Source organism: Carassius auratus, chromosome 9 (genome assembly GCF_003368295.1).
Source record: "Carassius auratus strain Wakin chromosome 9, ASM336829v1, whole genome shotgun sequence".
NCBI classification, from domain to species: domain Eukaryota; kingdom Metazoa; phylum Chordata; class Actinopteri; order Cypriniformes; family Cyprinidae; genus Carassius; species Carassius auratus.
In genome coordinates this window covers 18,629,196-18,652,089 of record NC_039251.1, presented here as the reverse complement: position 1 = coordinate 18,652,089, position 22,894 = coordinate 18,629,196, and the positions used below count along the sequence as shown (strand labels likewise).

At 37.9% G+C, this 22,894-nt stretch overlaps 1 protein-coding gene across 1 annotated transcript; it reads right to left on the bottom strand.

Annotated features, from left to right (window-relative positions):
* Nucleotides 1-736: 736 nt before the first annotated feature.
* LOC113108608 (caveolae-associated protein 2-like) lies at nt 737-17,081 on the bottom strand. Its single transcript, XM_026271809.1, has 2 exons — nt 16,445-17,081; nt 737-2,803 (listed from the first exon to the last, which is right to left on the bottom strand). Exons 1-2 carry the CDS (start codon nt 16,979-16,981, stop codon nt 1,934-1,936), a joined length of 1,407 nt encoding a protein of 468 aa, XP_026127594.1. The 5' UTR covers nt 16,982-17,081; the 3' UTR covers nt 737-1,933.
* Between the last annotated feature and the right edge of the window lie 5,813 nt (nt 17,082-22,894).

Here is a 22,894-nt window from a genome sequence, read left to right as displayed (position 1 = left end):
TATTATTATTATTATTATTATTATTATTATTATTATTATTATAATTATTATCTAATACATTAATAGTAAAATAAGCCTAATAGCATCTTGATTATCAACAGAGAAATCTGCTTGTTGATATCTCTGACTATCGTCAATACACGATACTATCGTCTCCCGAGTAATTTATGGGCTAATTTAAATTTTTGTGTGAACTAACCCTTTAACTTATCTGAGCTAGTAATGAGGGCTGGTTCAGTTAGCTTACATTTGGTACAGTTACTGCACAAATAACACATATTTAGGTTCTGTACCTTTAAAGATTATGTATTTATCTTTAGTCAGATGCATTTACATTGTGACTGTGTCTCAGATGCAATAAACTCAAACTGTTTACAAAAGTGTGACTCAAATGGCCCATGTATTTAGCCCAGTAGGTCAGCATTAGGTCAATGCATCATGGGCTCTCCATGGGAGAGGTCCTATCAGGTCATCATGAGGTTCCACTATTATTGGCTCTCCATGGGGTGTATTATTTGTAGCACATTTGTTACCAGCTATAAAGGTCTGGTCTCACAGACAGTATATTGGGTTAAGATTGTTTGAAGGATGACATGCTAACACCACTACAACTTTGGTCAAGCTTACTTATTTTACATATTATAGAAATCTAGTACATTTGTGAGCCAACCAAACTACTGCTCAGCCAAACACATAAAAATAACAATACATAAAAACAACAACCTGGACACCTATACACTTGAAAAACCTTAAACATATTTATTTGTGCTATTACAAAATTTCAAACAGGGCCCACGGGTTAACCAAACCCCAGCTACAACTCATATTTATGGCAGCAGTTTTTATTTTCACAGGTCTGATGTCTGAGTATAGAGTTTTTACCACTGTATCATCTAAATAATGTTAGTGTTTAGCAGAATATGAAGTTATTACATCAGTAGTATGGAATGTTTGACTACAGAAATACTTCTGCTTCACTGTACGTTTGTATTCATCAGGCTGTGTATGAGTGCCCTTGCCTTGCTCTATAGCAGTAATTGGAGAGTTGTTGGCAGCGGGCAAGGTTGCCATGGAGATGGCAGTCAATTGTGCTGGCTTTTCCCCAGACATTTTGTAAACACGCTTCCTTCCCACCGTGCCAAGCACTGCTGTCAGTCCTCATAGACAACTACTTATTCAAGCCTTGAGACGGAGTGCTGCTAAATATTTAAATAAAAGTTATTAAAAAAACATAACTTTGTCAACACCTCTTGTCTTTTGTAGTTGTCTGTTTCGTAACATACAAAACGTACTGTGGTGGTACAATGGTGCAGTAATTATGTTCCATGTTGTAACCATATATTTTATGATTACCATGTTAATATTTGCATCAAAATACTGTATGCAAAAACTAAGTACTGTTTCCAAAAACCGTAATAATAATAATAGTACTTCTTTGTATGCAATTTAATACTACATTTTATGTACATTGACAGAAGGGAGTGTGGACTCCAGCATAACAAAGGACAGATTGGTACACATTGCCTCTCCTACACACAAAGAAAAAAGATGTGAGTGAGAGTTCCGGCATTTCAGTTCAGTCAATTTCATGCTATTCACAGGCTCCCACAGAAAAATATAGCTATTTTGGTGTATCATTGTGGTCACAGTGGTCTGAACTGCTGTACCATTCTCAGGGCTTTTATACGGAATCTATTTGAAATGAAATCTAAATGGAATTTCCTCCTACAAGAATGTGCTTAATTTCTGAATTTAACACAATAGGTTATAGTTACATTATATTAGGGATTAATTCAGGGCAATCTGTTATTTTAGCAGACATGCTAACATTAAACAAGCTTGGGAACAATATACCAGTGGCACAAGGGAGTAACTACGCTTCCCAAAGTCTCAGAAGTGGATTGAAGTCAGAGGAGTAGAAACACAGCTATATCTAAGAAGGTAGCTCAACAGTAGCTGCAGTCGACGGCGGAGACACGGACGCTTCTTCTGCAGGTCTCGCATCTTTCTCCTCAGACTTTTTCTCCTTCCTGTTTTCTTCATTGCCATCAGTGTCATCATCTTCTTTATCCACTTCTTCTTCAGCCAGGGTTGCAGATGGACCGTTGTCGAGATCTCCACCCTCATCTGTGATGAACACCTCTCCATCCCCGCTGCCCGTGGTGGAAGGGCTGTGAAGATCATCTCCATTTGTTTTCTCACCTGAGGAGTGTAACTCAGCCAGGGGCAGCTCACCATCAGGTCCCCCAATGTTGGGAACTTCCACCGAGCTGAGGTTCCTCGATGAGCTCCCAGGCTGCTGGGAGGAGTCAGCATCTCCATTTCGTACCTTCTTGACATTGAAGGTCATTGGAGAGACATGGAAGGATGAGCTCTTGGAAGAGGGGCTCTTTGGATGGTTGGGGATGAAGCTTTTCTTGATCTTCTCACGCTGTTCTGGAGGCACGATCTTGTTGATCTTCTTCTCGATGCTGCTTCGTGAGAAGGCCTTTTTTAAACTATCCACCTTCTTCAGACTGGAGCGCTTGAACTTGTCAGCACGAGAACGCTCCAGACGTTCGCTTCCCAAGCCTGGGAAGCTCTCTTCATGCAGATCTAATGAATCGTCACCACCCTCTGCCAGAGGACTTGTTGCACCTTTTTCCTCGTCGTCATCAGAGGTGAGGCTGATGGTCTGCAGGCCTTCTTCTTGAGAGCGGTTTAAATCAGTGAGCGGAGTTGGTGCAGATGGACTGATCTCATCTTGGGAGGTGGAGGTCAAGCCATCTTTAGTAAGCAGAGTGGAGGGGATTTCACTGTCCTCCTGAAATTGGAGAAAAAGAAAATGCATTTAAGAATGACTGAACGGTTCATTGTGTAAAGATCTGCCTTAAAGGTTACAGTGCAGATAATTGTTACAGTACAATTCTGATATAACCTGTATTTAAATGTGTTATAAACGTGATTATTTTAGCCGATAACATTGCATTGCAGTTTATCAGTTTATGCATTTTGTGGGAATCGAACCCACAACCTTGTAAACCCACAACTGTAAAGATTAGTTACAGGTCCACACACTACTTTTGTATTAATAAACAAAACAAATAGATGAGTCAGTTTGTCTTTTTTTTTTTTTTTTTTCAATTGTGCAATCTACTGAAAAACCTGTTTGTTGCAGAGCAAGCTATACCCAAGGCATGTGGAGGCATTGTGTTGGAGTTACTCCAAAAAAAAAAAAAAAAAAAAAGGATTGATGGCAAGAGGTTGAGCTATACTGTTCCCGCCAAATTCCTTTTAAAAAGCTATGATTTATAACTTACATGTATTTCACTGAGCAATCTAAGTCAAGATTTTTGTGTATACTGCATAGCTCAATATATGTTGAATGCAATCATTTTTTTTTCCTTTCTTCTTTGTCTGTTTCTTTACTTTGATTAGGCATGGACAGGGAATATAAATTATGTTTAACTTATGCATGATTAAATATGTACTCGATCATTTAATCACTGAAATAAAAAACATCAGATATGCCACACCCTTTCAAATCTCTCTTTCTCACACACACACAGCGGAATATTCTCTTTCACAAACAAATCAAATCAAGTCAAATTCCTTTTAAAAATATTTTATTTAAAAATGACATGCATATGCAAAACAAGGCAAACTTAAATCATATTTCACAAACAAAAATGTATTTTGTGAAGTCAAGATTTTTGGGTGTACTGCATGGTGTGAATGAAATAATCTTTATCCATTTATTGCTTATATTTGTTTGATTATGTGTGTATATAAATAAATATATACAAATGCTATCTTTTGCATAATCAAATAACTATTAAATCACTGAAATAATTCAACAACAAAAAGATCACTAAACATGCCACACCCTTTCAAATGTCTCTCTGACACACAGACAGAAGAATGTTCTCTTGTTGCTGCTCTTCCCTCACACACGCAGACCCCTGACACACACCTGCGACACGGCTGCTGAGGTATACAGGGGTTATGCTTCACGCTTAAGGAGTAAATTGAAGATCTGACCCTCAGGGAAGGGGCGGATTAGCAGCACGAGTGGAGCTTTTGCACGCTCACCTGCTCCCTCTATAAGGGCACTAAGCACACAAATCAGAGCATGTACCATTTTCTCCAAGCTCTAAACATCTAAATGACAGATTTGTTACTGTATGCCAGTATTTCAACATGAAACTGCAAGCAGAAGTATATGCTGAAAATTGTGGAGTATTAGATGTTCAGATGCTCCTGTCTCTGGAAAATGTAATTTTTTCAAGTCAAGACATTTTCTACTTTATAAATCACTAATTTCAGTTTTTTTTTAGATTTGCTTAGAATTAAGCTCACTCACTTATATATATAATCTGTAAAGATAGTCATTGAGAGCTCTCAGTTTTTGGACATTCGCTTTATTATATTATATATATGCACTATAAAATGGTATAACATCATACAAAGACAACCTTATCCCCATCCCCTTGGTCACAAAACTCTGTGCCATTAACAAGCTGCTTTACAAATTCCAAATGAAGGAATGCAACTCCTATTTAGTTTTTTTCCCATTCAAGAAATAATCCCAATGCCTTGCTGGCTAATATGAGAAGGACCTTTTCCAAACATGCATTTCTTAAAATGTGTTAATTGTTATTTTCAAAAAGTGGTCCAAATGGATGGTACTCATCTTAAACATTTCACCTTTGAATAGCAAGTATCGCCCTGAGGGTGGAGATCCAGTCCAAACCAGTGTTGACTCTGGGCTAACCAGTTTCTTCATGAGCAAATGTTCAGAGTATCACCCCTCAAGTTCACGAGCTACATGGAAACCAAAGCTGGGAGTTGGCTGTGTTCAGTTACTTCTATAAAAGCATCAGCTTTTAACTTGTGATAACCTGTTAACGGCTATATTTGTATTCCATTTCATAATTAATAATAGAGTGAAACTCAGGCAACACATTTATATTCTATTATCAGTGTTATATTTTAAATAACTTCAATTCACTAAGAACCTACACAGATTGGATTTAAGGAGATGTTAAATAAAAATTTTTTAAATTATTCCCTGTTGAAATATGTTTATACAGCTCAAATCTAATTAGTTTGTGCCTTGAGGTCCTTGTCAGATATAAAGTGCACATATGAAATTCATCTCCAAAAGCCTGGGAAATTTCACACAGTAGTAGGCTGACCCCAATCTGAATGCTTTATTAAAAGTGTCTCAACAGTACAAATTTAATTAAAAGTAAAACTTATATCAATATAATGATGCATATTTTACATGGAAATGACATCATTCAAGTTGACATTTTTTTTCTCTATTTTGAACCAAAGAAGGAGTCTCCGTTTTGTTAGTTTCACTCTTCATTTGTCATTTGCATGCTTGCTTAGTTAAAGTTGCTCCAGTTTTTCTGATCCTGCTCTGTATCCACCTTTCTTAAACATTAGTTTCTCAGCCCTGTCTCTTGTAACACAGTGATAAATCAAGACATTTGCCATTCAGATTTTGACCTTTATCTAAATACACAATGGACAGAGGAAGAGAAAGAGGAGGGGACTGAAGGATAGAGAGAGGGAGAACTTTTGAAAACATTGTGTCACATGCCGATACCTCTGGTGCAGTGTGTAATGGGAGCCTGGATAATTAATGCGCCCCGCTGGAGGCCTCCAGACCTTTTGGAGTGGAAACATCGAAAGAGATGAGAAATGGTGTGTGTGTGTGTGTATGTGTGTCTCTCTCTCAATCAGGCTCGTAGGATCTGAACAGACAACATGAGCAGCAGAAAGCACAGGAAAGAAGCAGAGAATAGACAAATATTTGAACAATAGAGGACAAGACTATTAAAAAGAAAAGACACAAAAGGAGGATGTGTCACTGCTGAATGTTAGCAGTAGTGAATTTGTTCTCGCTAAGGGAAAGTGTTGTTTTGAGACAGACGTGAATATGCCAGAAGCTGCTCTCAAAGTCTGTCACTACAGAATAATCAAAAAGGAGAACCATAATCGGATAATATAAAAATATAAACACTAAAATAACATGCAGTTGTATTTAAGAATTATTTACATACTGTTATAGGTTTGATCATTTTAAACAACCTTTTTTTAAGGTTTATTTTTATTTCAGTTTTAATTTTTCAAATTTGCAATTAAAATTTTACTTAATTTCTTTTCATCTAATAATTACATTTTATGTTTCAGTTTTATTTCAATTACTGAAATACTAAAAATATTAAATACAAACAATCCCTCAATATTACAATACTGTTCTGCCATGTAAAAAAAAAAAAAAAAAAAAAAAAAACCAACAACAAAACAACACAAGCACAGTAAACTGTCTTTGAATTTTTTTTTCTCATCCAGGGAAAATGATTCTGCAACTGTTCATTCCAATGCAAATCTGACTCAGAAAAAGTCTACACCATCTGCATGTGTTTTGTTTGTCAGTAAATGGATGTCTAACTAAAATAAGGACTACATTTGATGTCTAAAGCCATTTTCTCTTTCAGATTAGTTATGTAACACATTTTTGAGACATAAAACACATGACATACAGCTCACATGTGACGCCCCATCAGCCTTTGCAGGCTTTTGCATTAAAAATACTAAAAAAAGGCAGACAAATATGTGTTCGCTCATCCGTTACCTGTTTGATGTGTGGAAGAAGTTCAGGGAATCTTTGGCCTTGCTCCAGATGGAGAGAATAAGTGGAAATCAACAGCCAACTGGCTTGAACACACAGTTCAGTGAGATGCCGGGCAAAGCAATGTGCTATCAAAGCCTCCGATCTGCAGCGCTGTGGTGAAAACTAAGGGAAAGGGATATTTAAAGGGCCATCTGTTGGCTCTCAACTAACTGAATTCAGCTTAGCAGAGGTTTCCTGCCCTGCAAAACTAAAGAGTATGTATTTATTATTATTATTATTATTTTTTTTTTGATGAGAGGTGCACCTGTCTAAAGGAGGGGTCTGATTCCATCTCCTTCGCTCTCAGGTTTATATTAAAAAAGCTTCATTGTCTCTGTCTGGCTGCTTGAATTAATCACATGATTAGTCATGCTCCCTGAAGTATCCTTTTTCTAATTAGACTGTATTTATTTGAGTGAGTCCAATAATACCTGCAGAATGAGTGTGTCTGGATCATTTCAGCTTCACAGGGCTTGACTTTTCAGATCTCCACCTTGACGTATTTCTCTTTTAAATGGTAGGTTTGGGTGGGGCGTATCAAATGGCTTGTCGGTTTGAACAAATAGCCAATAGCCTTTAATTATAATAAGCAGGGAACCATTGCTTGGACAAACATCTATGCTGTTCAAAATGAATCATATACCGCTCTTAACCTTGATCTTTCGCAAACGTTACTGAGCCGTGTGCTAGAGGTATCGTGTCTATAGGAGGCAGGAAAGTGTGTTTAGCAGGATTAAACAAGCACATTTCTTCTGAAATTACAAATCAGCTCTGTCAGACATTAGGGCTTTTTATTTATCCTTGAAAATATGAGTATAAACAAGGAATAAAAGTTGGCTATAGTCATCTTCAGTTAGAGTTTGTAGGCCGTACGTATATTGTCAGTGGAGTGATATGAGAGATATGAAGCTACTACAGAGTTGGAGGTTGCTAGAGCAACAGTCAAATATACAGTTTGGATGTCATTATACAAAAATATTTGACTGCAGAATGCTGCGTTTGGCCAATAAGAATCAAGTATTCCAAAGCATTGTATAAAACAAACAGCTGTATGTTAGCACAATGGTAAAGGGAGGAGTCGAGTTGTCAAACCAGAAATCCAGCACATTGAGCTGAAACATGCCCGAGCAGAGAAGATCTCTCTCTCTCTCTCTCTCTCTCTCTCTCTCTCTCTCTCATATTTCAGTTTGTTTTCCATTGTTCTCATCCAGTTCATTCTATCTCTTCTGTTCCTCTGCTATTTCCTCCACCATCACAATCTATCCCCTGGCCTTGAAGTAGTCATGATTTCTTTCTTTCTTTCTTTCTTGAATCTTTGTTGGTTGAGGGTGGAGCTCAGGGAACAGCATAGGAATCATAATGAAAGGACTTCAACCGAGCTTAAAAATATGCAGGAATTCATAAAATATTGTAATTGCGATCTGAATCAGGACACGATAAGCAAACATATTTCTCTCACTGTCAGAATCAGTGATGAGATCAGAACAACACAATCAAATTCACATGAATGCTCTTTGTTTCTGAGCAAACTGAACTATGAACATGCACTGCATGAAATGGATACAAATCTTTAAGGAAGTCATGCTTTTGAACGATGAAAGAATGTGTTTTGTTATATAATAACCCGGTGCAATTGTGCAGAATTATCAGACTGACTTTGTTTTAATAATCAGAATCTGTGTCGCCGTTATAAAAAACTTTTCCTCGTTACGGGAAGGCCTGTAAACAATGGATATCGGCTTGTTGTGTTTTACTTCTCCTACCCCGAAAGATTGTCACTTTCCCACAATTCACATTTGCATGTGAATATATTTGTTTTTACCTTTCATTGAAGATCCTGATCTTGAGGATTAAACATTTACCTCATGCGAAAATGCACAATTAAACACATGCTGATGGACTGACTGACCAATCATATGTGGCATTATTTGGATCTCAGCACAATTACATCATCTTAATGAAGGCGTTCCATGGCATCTCTGGGCCAAAATAAACCTTGGCCATATTCAACAGGATTAGAAATAATAGGTGGAATCGGAGCGACTACAAAGGTGTAAAAAATGACAGTTATCAGATGTTTTTGTGAACGCCCACTGCAGAAACATCTCAGCCAAAACGTTCCTTCCTTCAAAAACATAAAAGCAATAAAATATGTTTTATGACTATCCGTAAAAGCCTCATGTTTGCCATCAGTCATACAGCTTGCCAAATTTCGCAAGTCATGGTGAAGACGTTTAAGTTGCATGTTAGAAGTATAGAAAGCACAGTCTGCTAGGCTTCATGGAAAACATGCATTCATAACCAATCTAGATTAGAAAAAACGGCATAAACTATGAGCAGTTGTCTAGATTATTGTTGTGAACATAATTAATGATCTTTGCACAAGCACTGGCAACCACAAACACAGGCCAGAGTTACTGCACTGAAGAGCCTCAGCACGTAGAACCCATTTTTCAAGAATCAACACTGATGTATTTTTGAGAACACAGAAAGAGCAGTGATGCATTAAACATAAACAAATAGAGGCCTAAATGGGCAGTAATTACTGCAGATCATTAGTGCTTGTTAAGGGAAACAAGGCAGTTGACCAGGGCTGCGTTTCCCAAAAGCATCGTAAGCCTAAATTGATCGTAAAAACGATCGTACGATTGATCTTAATATTACGGTCTGTTTCCCAAAAGCATCGTAGCTTAAGTAGCACTTGAAAATCTTCGTAGATCTACGAGTGCTCTGGAGTAATCGTACATCCCCAAGTGCATCGTAAGAAGACAGATTTATGAGGACACCTGCAGGACAACCGGCAGATTACACTTTTATCTAGATTTAACACACTGCAACGCGAGTAATATAATAATATTTTGATTGTACTTTATTGTACACTTTATTGTACTCGTTTTTTGTTTACATGAATTTATAAATGAAATAAATAAAAAGGGGAAAACAAGATAAAAAAAACACATCTAAATTAAATGAATGAACAAAAAAAATCATAAAAGAAGTAATGTGGGAAATTTGCTTCAAAGACTGGGCAAAATAGGAATGAATTCAAAAAAATCTGTCAATGACTTGCTGACGTGCACGAAAACCAGCCATGTATTGGGCATTTCTTGGTTGGCCATGTGGTCCCATGCCATCTTCGTCCTCCACATCCTCCTCCTCCTCCTCCACCTCTTCATCTTCCTCCCTGTTAAGTAAGGGCACTCTCATCTGCACTGCAATGTTGTGCAGCATAGCTGTTACTATTATTACTGCACAGCACTTTTGTGGAGCAAACAAAAGACCACCGCTGGACTGGTGAATTGCCCGAAAGCGCATCTTCCACCTCCCTATTGTGCGTTTCACAATACTACGTGCAACACGGTGTGCCTCGTTGAAATTTGTCTCCCTGTTATTCATAGGATTAGCCACAGGCGTGAAGAGATATGGCCTCAGTGGGTAACCACTGTCCCCAAGCAGCCTCCACTGTCCCTGTAAGTTTTGTGCCTCCTGACCAACAGATGAATTGGTGAACATGAAGGAGTCGTGTGTGCTTCCGGGCCACCTTGCCACAATGTCTGTAATCAAACCCTTATGGTCACAGATCACCTGGCAGTTGATAGCTGCATAGCCTTTGCGGCGTATATATACATGGCCATCCACAGATGGTGTAAGGATAGGGATCAAGGTACCATAGATCACTCCAATGACCTGTGGGATGTGATGATGTGTTAAAAAATACTGTTGTATTTCTGTGATGTCCTGTCTTGATGCTGGAAATTGAATGTGTTCCACAGCAAGTGGAAGTAATGCATTGGTGACCGCTTGAACAGCTCTTGAAACTGATGCCTTACTTAGTCCAAGCCCATCACCAAGTACCTGGAGAAAACTGCCTGTTGCATAAAATCTCAAGGCTGATAGGAGTTGGATTTCAGGGGACAAGGCAAAATTTCTCCTGGTGGCATGCATCAGCTGAGGTCCAATGCTATTTAGCAATTGTGCTATTTGTTCTCTTGGCAGACGGTATCGCCTTATTATAGCCATGTCATCAAGGATATCCAAGGGGGTTTGATGCTGTCTGATGAAGGCATTTAAAGTCACCAGTCTACTTCATGGTCGTCTCTGTCTTTGTCTTTCTCTGACCCTCAATTGAAGAACATGCTGTAGTGCAGCCATGATTTCCTCTGCAAGTCTAGTGAGGTGTAAACTCTATACTAATCCTAGCTTAATTGAAGAAACCATGTGAAGGTCATCAGGCTGTGATAATGTTCACATATCCCACTGCCTATCATCAATTTCAGTAATGACATTAGGCCCTACCTTGAAGAAAGTGAAGGTGTGGTATGCTTAGAAACTGTATAGATAACATATTATATTCCTTTAATCTATCCTCTGTTCATAATGATGAAAAGTTGTGCTTATTATAAAAATGTATACATAGAACAGTACTGGTAAAAAATGTTGTTGATTTTTTTGTCTATACCTATAGAAATGTATTGGCTAGATGAAGTACTGTATATATATATTTGTGTTATCCGTCACGCCAAATATATAGACTTTATATTAATAATATTTAAACTTAAATGCTTATGTCTGAAAATAATCATCAGCCATTAGCCATTTACTTCAGAAACATTTGGAAGAACTCATAACAATTATTATATTATTTCATATGGTCTTAGGCCTCGTGTGCATGGTTCAACAAACACATGGACATCAAAAACACTGCATATAGCTTTATTAATAAAAAACATTGCATAGTTTTATTAATTTGGGTTATTCAGTTCCCCACAACCTGCAAAATACATTGTACAGTGAGATGAGTCATAACTACATATAGAAAACATTTCACATTGCACAAATTACTGAAACAATAAAATCACATTACCTGTGTCTTCTGGCAAGATAATTGGCACAGAAATTGAGGGCCTTGCAAAACTCATCTCCTCTAGTGCAAGCCTCCTCTCTTCTAAGGCCAGTTTGGCCTTCTTGAGCTCAATGAGCTGCTGTTGGAAGTTGTTGTCTCTCTCAATGTCTTCTTGAAGGCATTGCCTAATGTCTTTCAAGACATCTAGTTTCTCTCTCTCCAGCTGCACTAGGTCCTGACTACAGCTACAGACATTCTCAAACTGCTGAGTTATTGTGGCTGCAGTCTGGACCACTGAAGATGGAGGCTGTGGCCTGGGAGGGTTTTTTGGAGGACTAGGAGATGGTAGGTGCAGGTTGAGTTATCCCTACTCCGCCATGGATGTCAATACCACCACTAATTCCATCTGAACCACTTGTGCCAAGTATTGACAATGCCTTTTCTTCCTCGGCTGTAAGAAGGGGGGACTCATTGGTCCCACCACCTGTTTTTTTTATTGCAGTCCTCTGCAGTGCCCTCTTCCTTTTTGCCAGGCTTGCAAAATCCTGCCACTTCTTGCGGACCTCCTTCCGTGACCTTTGAACACCCCTGGTTGCAGTTAGTTTGGTAGCAATGTCCTCCCAGATGTTTTGTTTTTCTTTATTAGTATGGTGTCCTTTAAATCTGGTAAAAATCACATCTTTGTTTTTCTCTATCTCCTCTAAGAGGACATTAATTTCATCCTTTTGAAAGGTATCTTTTCTTGTTTTTTTTTTTGTTCAGCCATTTTGTCAGTGTCTCCACCTGTATGTAGGTGATTTATATAGACTTGATTGTCTTGATTGGTAATCCAAAACAGATGACAATTATTAGGTTAAACGTTCAGAATGCGATTCCATATAAGGTTAAATTTCAGCACTTCGCGAATGGACAGCGACTCGTAAGTAGCACGTAGAGCGCGTTCTCGCGCGTTCATGTTAAGTGCATTTTTGGGAAACGCTCGTGGAATTGCTGCGAGCGTTCGTAAGTTTGCACTTAGAAAACGCTCTTAAGAGCTAAGATACATCGTTATCGGGAAACCCGGCCCAGGCTGTCTCTCTCCCACACACATGCATTTTCAGTGCCAAACTCAGTGTGTTTACTGCATTTTTTTCTTTCTTTTGGAGGACTCTTGTGTGTTCAAACCACACCTTCCTTCTCCAAATGCCTTTGCACAGTGCACAGAAAGTTTATAATTACCACACAGGCGGGTGAGCAACGTCAGATGCCAAAAAATGAAACAAAACAAGCAAATGCGCAACCAAAGAGCAATAGCACTCTTCCAAAACAAACTCCTGTGAGCGAATAGATTTGCGATGGCTCTCCCTTGTGTTTGCGTTCTGTGTTTACTTTCAATAGACTGTTGTTCCATAGAACAATTCACCATTGTTTTAATGGCCTATATCATATAAGGACATGCACATCACTTTCCAGGAACAAAAAGAGAAAATATAAAGAAGAGAAAAGAAACGTGTTTTGAATCAAAAGAGACAGTGAATTAAAGTAACATTCCACTATTTTTGAAAATAGGCTCATTTTCCAACCCCCTACAGTTGGGTTTTACCATTTTCGAATCCAGATCATTGAATCTGATTAGACTGTCAGCATCTCGCAAAAAAATGACCAAAGAGTTTCGATATTTCTCCCATTTAAAACTCGACTCTTCTGTAGTTACATCGTGTACTACAACCGATGGAAAATGAAAGTAGCGATTTTCTAGTCGCTGCATAATATCATTGCCTTCGGCACTGTGGTATGGCAGCACACTTCCTTGATTATTACGCCAGAATGAAAGTATAGTTCCTACCAATATTGTCCTAGAAAATCACTACTTTTCATTTTCCGTTGGCCTTAGTGCCCAATGTAACTACAGAAGAGTCGAGTTTTAAATGGGAGAAATATAAAAACCTTTTGGTCATTTTTAGCAAGATGCTGACAGTCTAATCAGATTCAATGATCGATGCTAAGCTACAGCTAAAGATCTCACACTAGACCCGGAGATCCGCTGAATGGATTCCAAAATGGTAAAACACAACTCTAGGTTTGGAAAATGAGCCTATTTTCAAATTAAATAGTGGAGTTTTCCTTTACATTTTATTGGCATGTCAATATAGCACTGACATGCAATTTTTTTTTTAAAGATCACCTGCAGCTACAATGCCAAAGATGTCAATGTCCCAACACAAGAAGGGAAAGTACATACCTGTGCTGTTCTGTCACTCCTTGAGGCACTTGGGAAAGTGCATTTCAACCAAAATATTGTATAAGAACTAAAGCAACAATAATACATAATAAAAGATTAACTGTGAAATAAAGTTGAAAAAAAAAAAAAGTCTCATTGTGAGATACAAATTCACAATTAGAGGAAACAAAGTTGCATTACATGAAACAAAAAAGCAATTGCAATTATGAGAAAAAGAAAAAGAAGTCACATTTACATTTTTTTATATTTATTTTTACTCTGAGGTGAAAACTTGGTTCCATTCCTGACAATATGTATTAGCACACACACACACACACACACACCCCTTCCTGAGACTTACTAATTGTGTGTGTGTGTACTCTATTGCAAACATATGCGTATAAACACTGTTCAGTGGTTTGGGGTCAGTTAGATTTTGAATGTTTTTTCAAAGTAGTCTACGCTCACACAGCTGTATTTATTTGATTAAAATACAGTAAATATAGTGAAATATTTGTCTTTTATGTTATTATTATTATTATTGTACATTTTGAATGTAACGTTGTAATGCTAAATATTTTATTCAAACTGTGATACATTTTAAGATCTTTAGAAGTTTAAAAGAAATCTTTTGTTATATTTTTAATGTCTTAACTGCAATTTTCCATCAATTTAATGTGTCCCTGCTAAAAAATGTATTCATTATTCATTAATTTCTTAAAAAGAGTGGATTTCAGTAAATTCACAATACACAGCAGGAGTGCTAGCGTGTGTATAGCAAAGCTTTTCTTTTCATCTTGCGGCACACATTCCCAAATTAAATATTACTATCTACTGCATCAAACATTCTGCAAGCCTGCACTCATGCCAAAGGGTTTTAACAGACTGCATATGGGCTGATTATCACTTTAGAAAATCACCTGCTGCTAGATCTCAAAGGGAACGGTTAAGACTTGGGATCAGCCATTAGCTGCGCTGTTCAGCCCCATGGCCTTCCTCTCTGACAGCTGGATTAGTCAAGAGTCATCGCCCCGATAATCAACTCTCTCTGCTATGATGGAGTGCTTTTAATAAAACTCTTTATTAAACACAATTTCCTGAAGAAGTATATAAAGTAAATCATTTTGAATTAGCATGCTTAAGTTGAGTCATAGAAACTGTTAACCTCAGCCTGTTACCTTGATGAAGAAACAAGAAAATAAAGTTATCTTCTTATGGGAAATTAATCCACTTGAGACATGCCTTCATGAATGATCAGGCATTGACATGAGGTATTAGGATATGAGTCTCAAAGGAGGTAAATAAAAGTCTGTGTTTTCATACCTATTGATGCTCGCTTTGACATTTAGCTCTTAACATTTGCCTCAGGAAAACTGATTCCCAGCAATCATTTTGAAAAGCAGAACTAACACCCCAAAGAAATGCCTCTACCTGCTTCTACAAGTCAAAGATCACTGTCCCAGCGTGTAAAGCTGCATGTGGCTTACTCCAGGGCAATCAGATAAGAATACACTTCTAAAAGCATGAGACCGACGCAGCTGCTTAAATCAACACGACGCACCCTTCACCTTAACCAACCGGCATAAAGTATAATAGCATTTCCCGAGTGTGTAAAATGACATCGCCTAAACATACAAAACACCTCACCTAAGATTAGTGCAAACTAAAGCACAGGTCACAAAGCTGGTTTAGCCAGAAGACCTGACTTTACAATCTCAGTTGGTTTTATGTTTATTTGTGAGGAGGGGCTTTTAATCAAATGAGCCTATTGTAAACATAGTAATCTTGGAGCTATATGGTAAGGAATTATGAAAAATGTGAGAGCCATAGAAACTCTCGTTTACATGCATACTGCTTGAACACACGTTCTTAGACACACACACATATTGACATTCGACTGCAATCTGCCCAAACCTTTCATCCCAGCTGCTGTCAAATGAAGAATTCCCACGCACTTTAGTTTTATTCAAGATACATGTCCTGTCAAACATCAATTAAATTCCTTAAAAACACAATAAATCGAACTTTTCCTGCTGTTATTTTGTGCATAATTATGCAAATATTTAAGGAAAAAAAATATTAATATGCAAAATTGTTGCATTAAAGACAGAATTACAGACCACTGAAACTATTTGTTCGTTATAGTTAAGTTTTAAGTATTTCTAAGCATTTCAGTTGTCTCAGGTCTATTGAAAAACCTAATTCAGACATATTTCTATGTATATCTTTCTGTAATTCCTTTCTATTTGAGTATATTATAAAATGTAAATAAATAACATTTATCCCTGGGTTGGCAAAAAATTTTCAGCAGCCATTACTCCAGTCATCAGTGTCACATGATCCTTCTGAAATCATTATAATATACTGATTTGCTGCTTAAGAAACATTTCTTATTATTATCATTGTTGAAGACAGTTGTGCTGCTTCATATTTTTGTGGAAACCCTGTTACACCACCATTCAAATGTTTTATAGTTCTTTATGGTCTATTCTTTAGAACGACCAAGTTTAGAATAGAGAGAGAGAGAGAGAGAGAGAGAGAGAATACCATTCTCAATATTCATATTGAATTACCATTTTTAAGTCCAAGAATCTCCACATATTTACATAATTTTTGACACTTTTGTTACGAGGTTTGTCAGGTGTTAAGAACTTCATTCAGACACATATTTAGATTTGTTCATCTTCGAAGCATTAAAGGCTCCTCAAGAGTAGAAAGATCTCATTCTTCTCACCTGAAAGATGAGCACTTTAAAGTGGTTCCTCTTGAGCAGATGGGCATGGTTGGCCTCCAGACGCTTCACCTGGCTGCTCTGTCTATCCAGCCGCTCCCTCACCTCCTTCACATTGATGCCAGTTTTGCGCGAGCGCTCCAGCAGCTTGCCCACACTGTTGGCGGTGGACATGTGGTTCTTGGTGAGCCGGGTCACATCACCCTGCACCATCCTCACCGCCCCCTCAAGCTCGGCCTGCTTCTTCTCCATCTTCTGCTGGTTCTCCTGCACCGACTCGATCATCACCACCAGTTTGTCGAGCAGAGCCATCACCGTGATGGCGCTGACCTGGCCGCCAGGGGACGTGGGGCTGGTCGGGGACTTGGAGCCCATTCGGGAAAGGGTGTGGACGGGGGAAGAGGACATCGGGCCGGGACTGAAGCTGGGAATGAGGAGATCCTGAGCATCCTGAGCATCTGGAGCTGGTGGTGTCGGGGTGCTTTCCTCCCTGGGTAAGTTCGCTGTGCTTCGCTCGGCGTGAGAGGAGTCTTCACCCATTGTGGAGTCAACGCTGGTGGTTTTGAATGACAGGGTCAGATTGAAGATTGACTCTCACAGACACTCTCCTGCCTTCTGCTCCTCTCTAAAAACAACATGCCCAACACTCCACTTAAAAACTCCCCACACACCCAGGGGAGGGGCTTGGTTGCCGAGGTATTTAGCCCAGCCCATCAGAGTAATGTGAGTAAAGAGTGTCAGTGTGAAAGTGTGCCACCGCATTTTCCCCTGAATGCAGTTTTAGTATTGTCTGATCAGCCTGCAATCAGTGATGGGTTTGATAATGTTTATTTGTCATATGTATGAGCTGTCCCAAAAAGACATATTTTGACAACACCAGCAACAGTTTGTGTGAAGGATTAGGGGGTGTATCAGTGTCAGTGTGAATGCACCTGAATGTCTCTTCATGAATCTCTGCTGGTGTTTCTCTTCTCAGCAGTCTGGCAGACTAGGACATAGGGAAATTAGTGTTTGAAAAGCCAGTTCATCTGTTCCAGTGGCACCATTCGAGACTCAAATACCACACACACACACACACACACACACACACAGAGACTGCACACTGAATGCTAGGTTTAAAGGATATCTCTACCAAAAATGAAATTTCAGTCATCACTTGCTCTCATGAACTCATATTCTTTCAAAACTATATGACACAAAACGAGATGTTTTGAAGGATGTGTATGCTGCAATTTTACATACACTGAAACTGGATGGAGACCAGAGGCTGTTAAGCTTCATTTGCTTTTATCATATGGAAAACTAAACTAAAACTAAAACCATAAACTTTACAAATAATAATAGTAAAATAAAACGTAACTGAAATAACATACAATTCAGCAACATTACTTATTTTCATTCAGTTTAACTTGATGTATAGGAAAATTACTAAAACTATAACTGAAATTAAAATGATCTTAAACTAATATTATATATTATAATAAAAAATACTATATCTATGATAAAATAACGCTGGCTTTTATAATACCTTTAATGCTAACTGTACAGGATGGAAGTATTATAAATAAAGGACATCCAGCAGACAGCTCACAGTAATCAGAATCAGAAATTGTGCATTAGGGTAAATTACTACATGTGTGTCTTATGATGTATTCTAGGTTTTAAACCCATGTCAGACTTTGAATGTTTACAATGTATTGAATCTTGCTCTATAGTCCGAATGAACAAAGAGAAGGAGAAGGAAAGACACTAACTCACTCATAGATCTGTGACCAAGAAAGTAAACACTCTGCAATAAACGCCTCACCTGGAAATCTGGTGTGGCGCTCTTATCAAAGATAAACATGCCACATTATTCTGTTTCGACCAGAGGTCATTTTCTGAATAATAATAATCAATGGGGACAGAATAACATACATAACTTAGATATCTTTTTGGGCTGTAAGTATGTAACATAAAATAAATGTTATCTCCCACATCCGTTCATTTCCTGAGACTGAGCAAATGCCTCCCTGCACGTACAAAGAACCCCCCCCCCCCCCCCCAACACACACAAACGCACACTTTTTAACTATCCCATTAAAAAAGCTTTCTTATTTAAGCTTAATTAAGCTCAAAACTGAAGTTGAGTCACTTATATCACATGGGCTGTTTTACTGATGTCCTTACTATGTTTCTGGACCTGGGAACATTACAGTTACATTGGTGTCTATGGAGGCTCAGAGAGCGCTCACATTTCATCAAAAATATCTTAATTTATGTTGTGAAGATGAACAAAGGTCTTACATGTTTGGAACGATATGAGGGTGAGTAATTAATGATATCATTTTTATTTGGGGGTGAACTAACCCTTTAAGCTATTCCAGAATCAGCCATTACATAGTGCAGTGAGGCCTGACCTCTGCAGGTAGAAGGTACTCACTGCACTTATAGAACTTATATTAGAAAGAATAAATTAAATTAAATTAATTAAATTCAATTAATCAACAGATTCACTAACTTGGAGTTTAGGACTGGTATTTTAAAAACCCTATCATTACCACAAAAGCTTTTACGTGCAAAACATGAAAGCAGACAAAATTTTTACATGTTATGTTAGGTACAAATTGTTACATTTTTGGACCATATGTGACAATGTTTCAGTGGCCTATGAATGCACTTCTGCAGTTGGATAATGATACTGTAAAGCATCTCGGTAATGTGTAGTTTCCTCTCAGCTGTGTTAAAACGTCCTGTTGTTGATTCTATTTAACGAGAGTCTGTAGATCTGTAGATCGTCATCTTATTAGTTTAATATTATTGGTGACTGTTATTGAGATGTCACGTTGCATGATTTGTGTTTCAGCTTCATGGGAAAATTCCTGAGTATGCAAAGACATCTCACTGCAAAACACACTAAAGTTATGCATGTGTATAATTGCTACCTTTGTTTGAAACTTGGATGGCTTCGCTGGTAACAGGTTCTTCAGTATGGCTGCTGGGTGAATTTAAATTGTTCGGTGCCTGGTGAGAGATTTATGACGCTGCATCACAGTAATAAGTACGAGAAAGACTTCAGCCTTCATTAGCCGAATGATAGCAGACAGATTTATTTTTCTTGCCTCTGGGACATTTTGACCAGTGATGAAAAAAGCAATAGACGGTAAAGACATTTGAGAGATAATTTGACAATTTTCCCATGCACAGATCTAGACGGCCCTGAAGAACAGAATTTTTCAAAGCCCTCCCAATCACCCACATTAAATGCCATTCCCTTGCTTTATTTATTCATTTTTGTAAGGATCTTCAAGAATGCAACGAGAGTCAAAAAAAAATATCTTATTTTTTTATATGAAGCCTATATTTTACAGTTTTTCTCAGTCACTTTGGTGCATTTCTCAAATCAGAAACGTGTACAACCTCCACATCATCTATTCATTTATACACATCATAAAACCAGTTTCTCATTCTTTTGAACAAGTTGTGATTGCTTTTGTACATTCATGCAATTGATTATGTATATTTATCTGCGGTTTCCTATAATCATTTGCTAATGTCATGTCGCTCAAAATGTATTATATAGTTTTCTGTGCAACAGTCTCACCCCTCAAAACATCTAATCTTTAGTTCATCGTATAAGTCATTAAATGCAAAATGGTTAATCTAGTTTACCATAAACTGCCAAGCACACTTTTTATTTTTTATTTTACAAATTATTAGACCTTTTGTCAATTTGGCATGAATTATGCAAGTAAATCTTGACTTATGAAGAGAATGTAGATGATAAACCTTATGGCATACATAAGCATATGGCATACTGTTCAATACAGTAGTTTACATCATCCCTCCAGAGTACACTGTTATATTGACAACATGACTAAACAATTTTACTGTCTTATCCATAAACTATGACACAAGGACTTGTCATTCTGATGGCACTGACATGTTCATCGACAGATATTTATTTTTGAGAGATGAACTAAGGATTTTGAGCAAGAGTCTGGCTTTTGCAGGTAATCCATGGTGCTTTGCTATTTGTACGAGTTGTTTTGAGAAATGCACTTACTGTTTTGCAAATCTCAAGGATGATTCGAGAAATGTACCAAAGCAACTGAGAAAAACTGTAAAGCAGTGCTTACCAAACAGGGCTACAGTTTAAAAATGAATCACCGTTAAATGTCCACTGCCTGCTAAATGACATCCAGTCTTAAGTTAAAAGGAACACATTTCTGGTTTAGTACAAAACCTTGCAATAGTTCTCACTGAGACTGAGATACAATAAAACAGATCAGATAAGTGATGTCTTCACGCGGCTTGGCAATCAGCTGAGAATGCAAAGTATGTCTACTATGTACCTCTTGCACTTAGTTGTTTGCCTGGAGCTCTTTTAGTCTACGGGGGAAGCTAAGAGACAATCAAATACCAAATTCATAGTCACCAGGGCTACAATTCCATCCTGCATTGTTAAAAACACGTAACCCTGAGAATAAAGGGTCTGTTTAGTGGAAGGAAAATGTATGCTCATTTTCATTAAGGCTCTCTCTTACCCCTGTGGCACACAGACTGTCAGACAGGACAGGAAGTGAAGGGACTCCACTGGACTGGTCTGGGGATGAAGTAGGAAGAATTTCTGCAGACAAGGAATGTCTCGTCCTCCACATGACCTTTAGAGGTCAGAATATTCTCTGTATCTCTCTTAAAAAAAAAAAAAAATAATAATAATAACTGTGCTACTTTAACTCACTTCCCAGAATCCAGGACTGAGTATCATCTGTTGTTACTAGTTTGTTTGAAGCTACACTATTACCATGCATTTGTCTTTTTTTCTTCAGCTTTTTCCAGGGGCGCTGCACAAGATCCCGGGCCCTATGCATAGGCAGTCCTAATGCACCCCCCCTTGAAAATATATATTCCAGACTTTTCAAGGGCCCTCTCTTCCTTTGGGGCCCTGGTAATCAGTACTGGTTTTACCCCCAGTCCGATGCCCCTGGCCTTTTCTGTTGTTACAGGGTAAAACTGACCAAATACAACAAATATGTACTGATATATAATAACAATTATATTGGATAAAAGTCTTATTTGAAAGGAAAATACGTGGTTAATTTTGAAAGTCAGGTCCATTATTTTTATGTTTTTGAAAGAAACCTCGTCTTATGCTCATCAATGCTACATTTATTTGATAAAAAATACAGCAAAAAGTGTTATATTGTGTAATATTATTATAGGATAAAATAACTGTTCTCAATTTTAAAATGTTATTTATTCCATTTATTCCACATATGACAATCTATTATTATTTATCATAAATGTTGCTTAGCTGAAACATTTACAAATATTTTTTTTTTTTACATGACTGAGATCTAAAACATTAAAAACAGCTAAATAAACGGTTGAATTCCCTCGCTAGAAACACCTGAAACTGACCATTTACCTTCAAGTCAGACCTTTTAAAAGTCACGGCATCCTCAAAAGAAAAAGGAAAAAGAAAAGACACTGTGCTTTGTGATATAAATTATTTATTTACATTACAGAAAAAGGACCCCATCAAGACAAACAAATTAACTATTGGAAATATTACCCATACATAACCAAATAACAGGACTTGTCCTATCACGGCGTCCTAAAATTCTCTGTTTTTTGTGTCCTGTGCCACAGGTGCAAGGCATCGTGTGTAGAACCCATCATCCTCCATTATATCTGCACCGTCGTCCTCCGTCCCTCTGTCCCATCATCCAGCAGAATGCAGTGTCTCTATGGGGACGGAGAGCCAGTTTCTTCTTTTCTGTCCTCTGTCCAAACTACATTTCCCATGATTCTCTGCTCACGGGCTCAAATGAGGCGGGTGGAGGCGCGCAGGGTGTTTTCAGAGTTGTAGTGCATTGTGGTCTGCTTCTGTCGGTTGATTCTGTTGGTCCGTGGGCACTTCCTGCAGAGGAAGGAAGCGAAAAGGACATCCTTATCATACATGTAACTTACCTACACCAGGCAGCTCTACGTTATTTCTAGTCAAACAATGCCTGGAAGGAAAAAACTCATATTTCAGAGCTTAAAAAAAAGCCCTTGTTATAAAAATAGCTTCTTATTTAGAGTTTGGAGAGTGGAAGTTTTAAAGGAATGTTCCATGCATTCTTCTGCATCAGTATTCATCACAGTTTTCCACTGATATGACTTGAAACCGCACAACAGCTCACAGACTCTAAAGGGCTGTTTCCTTTACTGAGAAGAGAATAAATAAACAAATACTGACAATGAAGCTTGCTTAACAATGATTCCTTATGTATATATTCTTGGCCCATACAAATTTATTCTGACAAATACTTTTTGACTGGAGTCTTCAAGTAATGTTATTATGATTTTATTCATAACATCTTGTAACAAAAGCACTATCCATTAGTTTGGGTGTAATATATTTGAGTGCCACTAGCGACACCAAATGGAAAAGCAATCTGTGAAAACAATATTTGCTCAACCAAT

What these genes read in the sequence shown, in the direction of transcription:
- LOC113108608 (XM_026271809.1), bottom strand. Translation starts at nt 16,981, where the DNA reads ATGGGTGAAGACTCCTCTCACGCCGAGCGAAGCACAGCGAACTTACCC. An exon ending in TTAAAGTGCTCATCTTTCAG is followed by an intron (nt 2,804 to 16,444) that starts GTGAGAAGAATG and finishes CTCCAATTTCAG; the next exon opens with GAGGACAGTGAAATCCCCTC.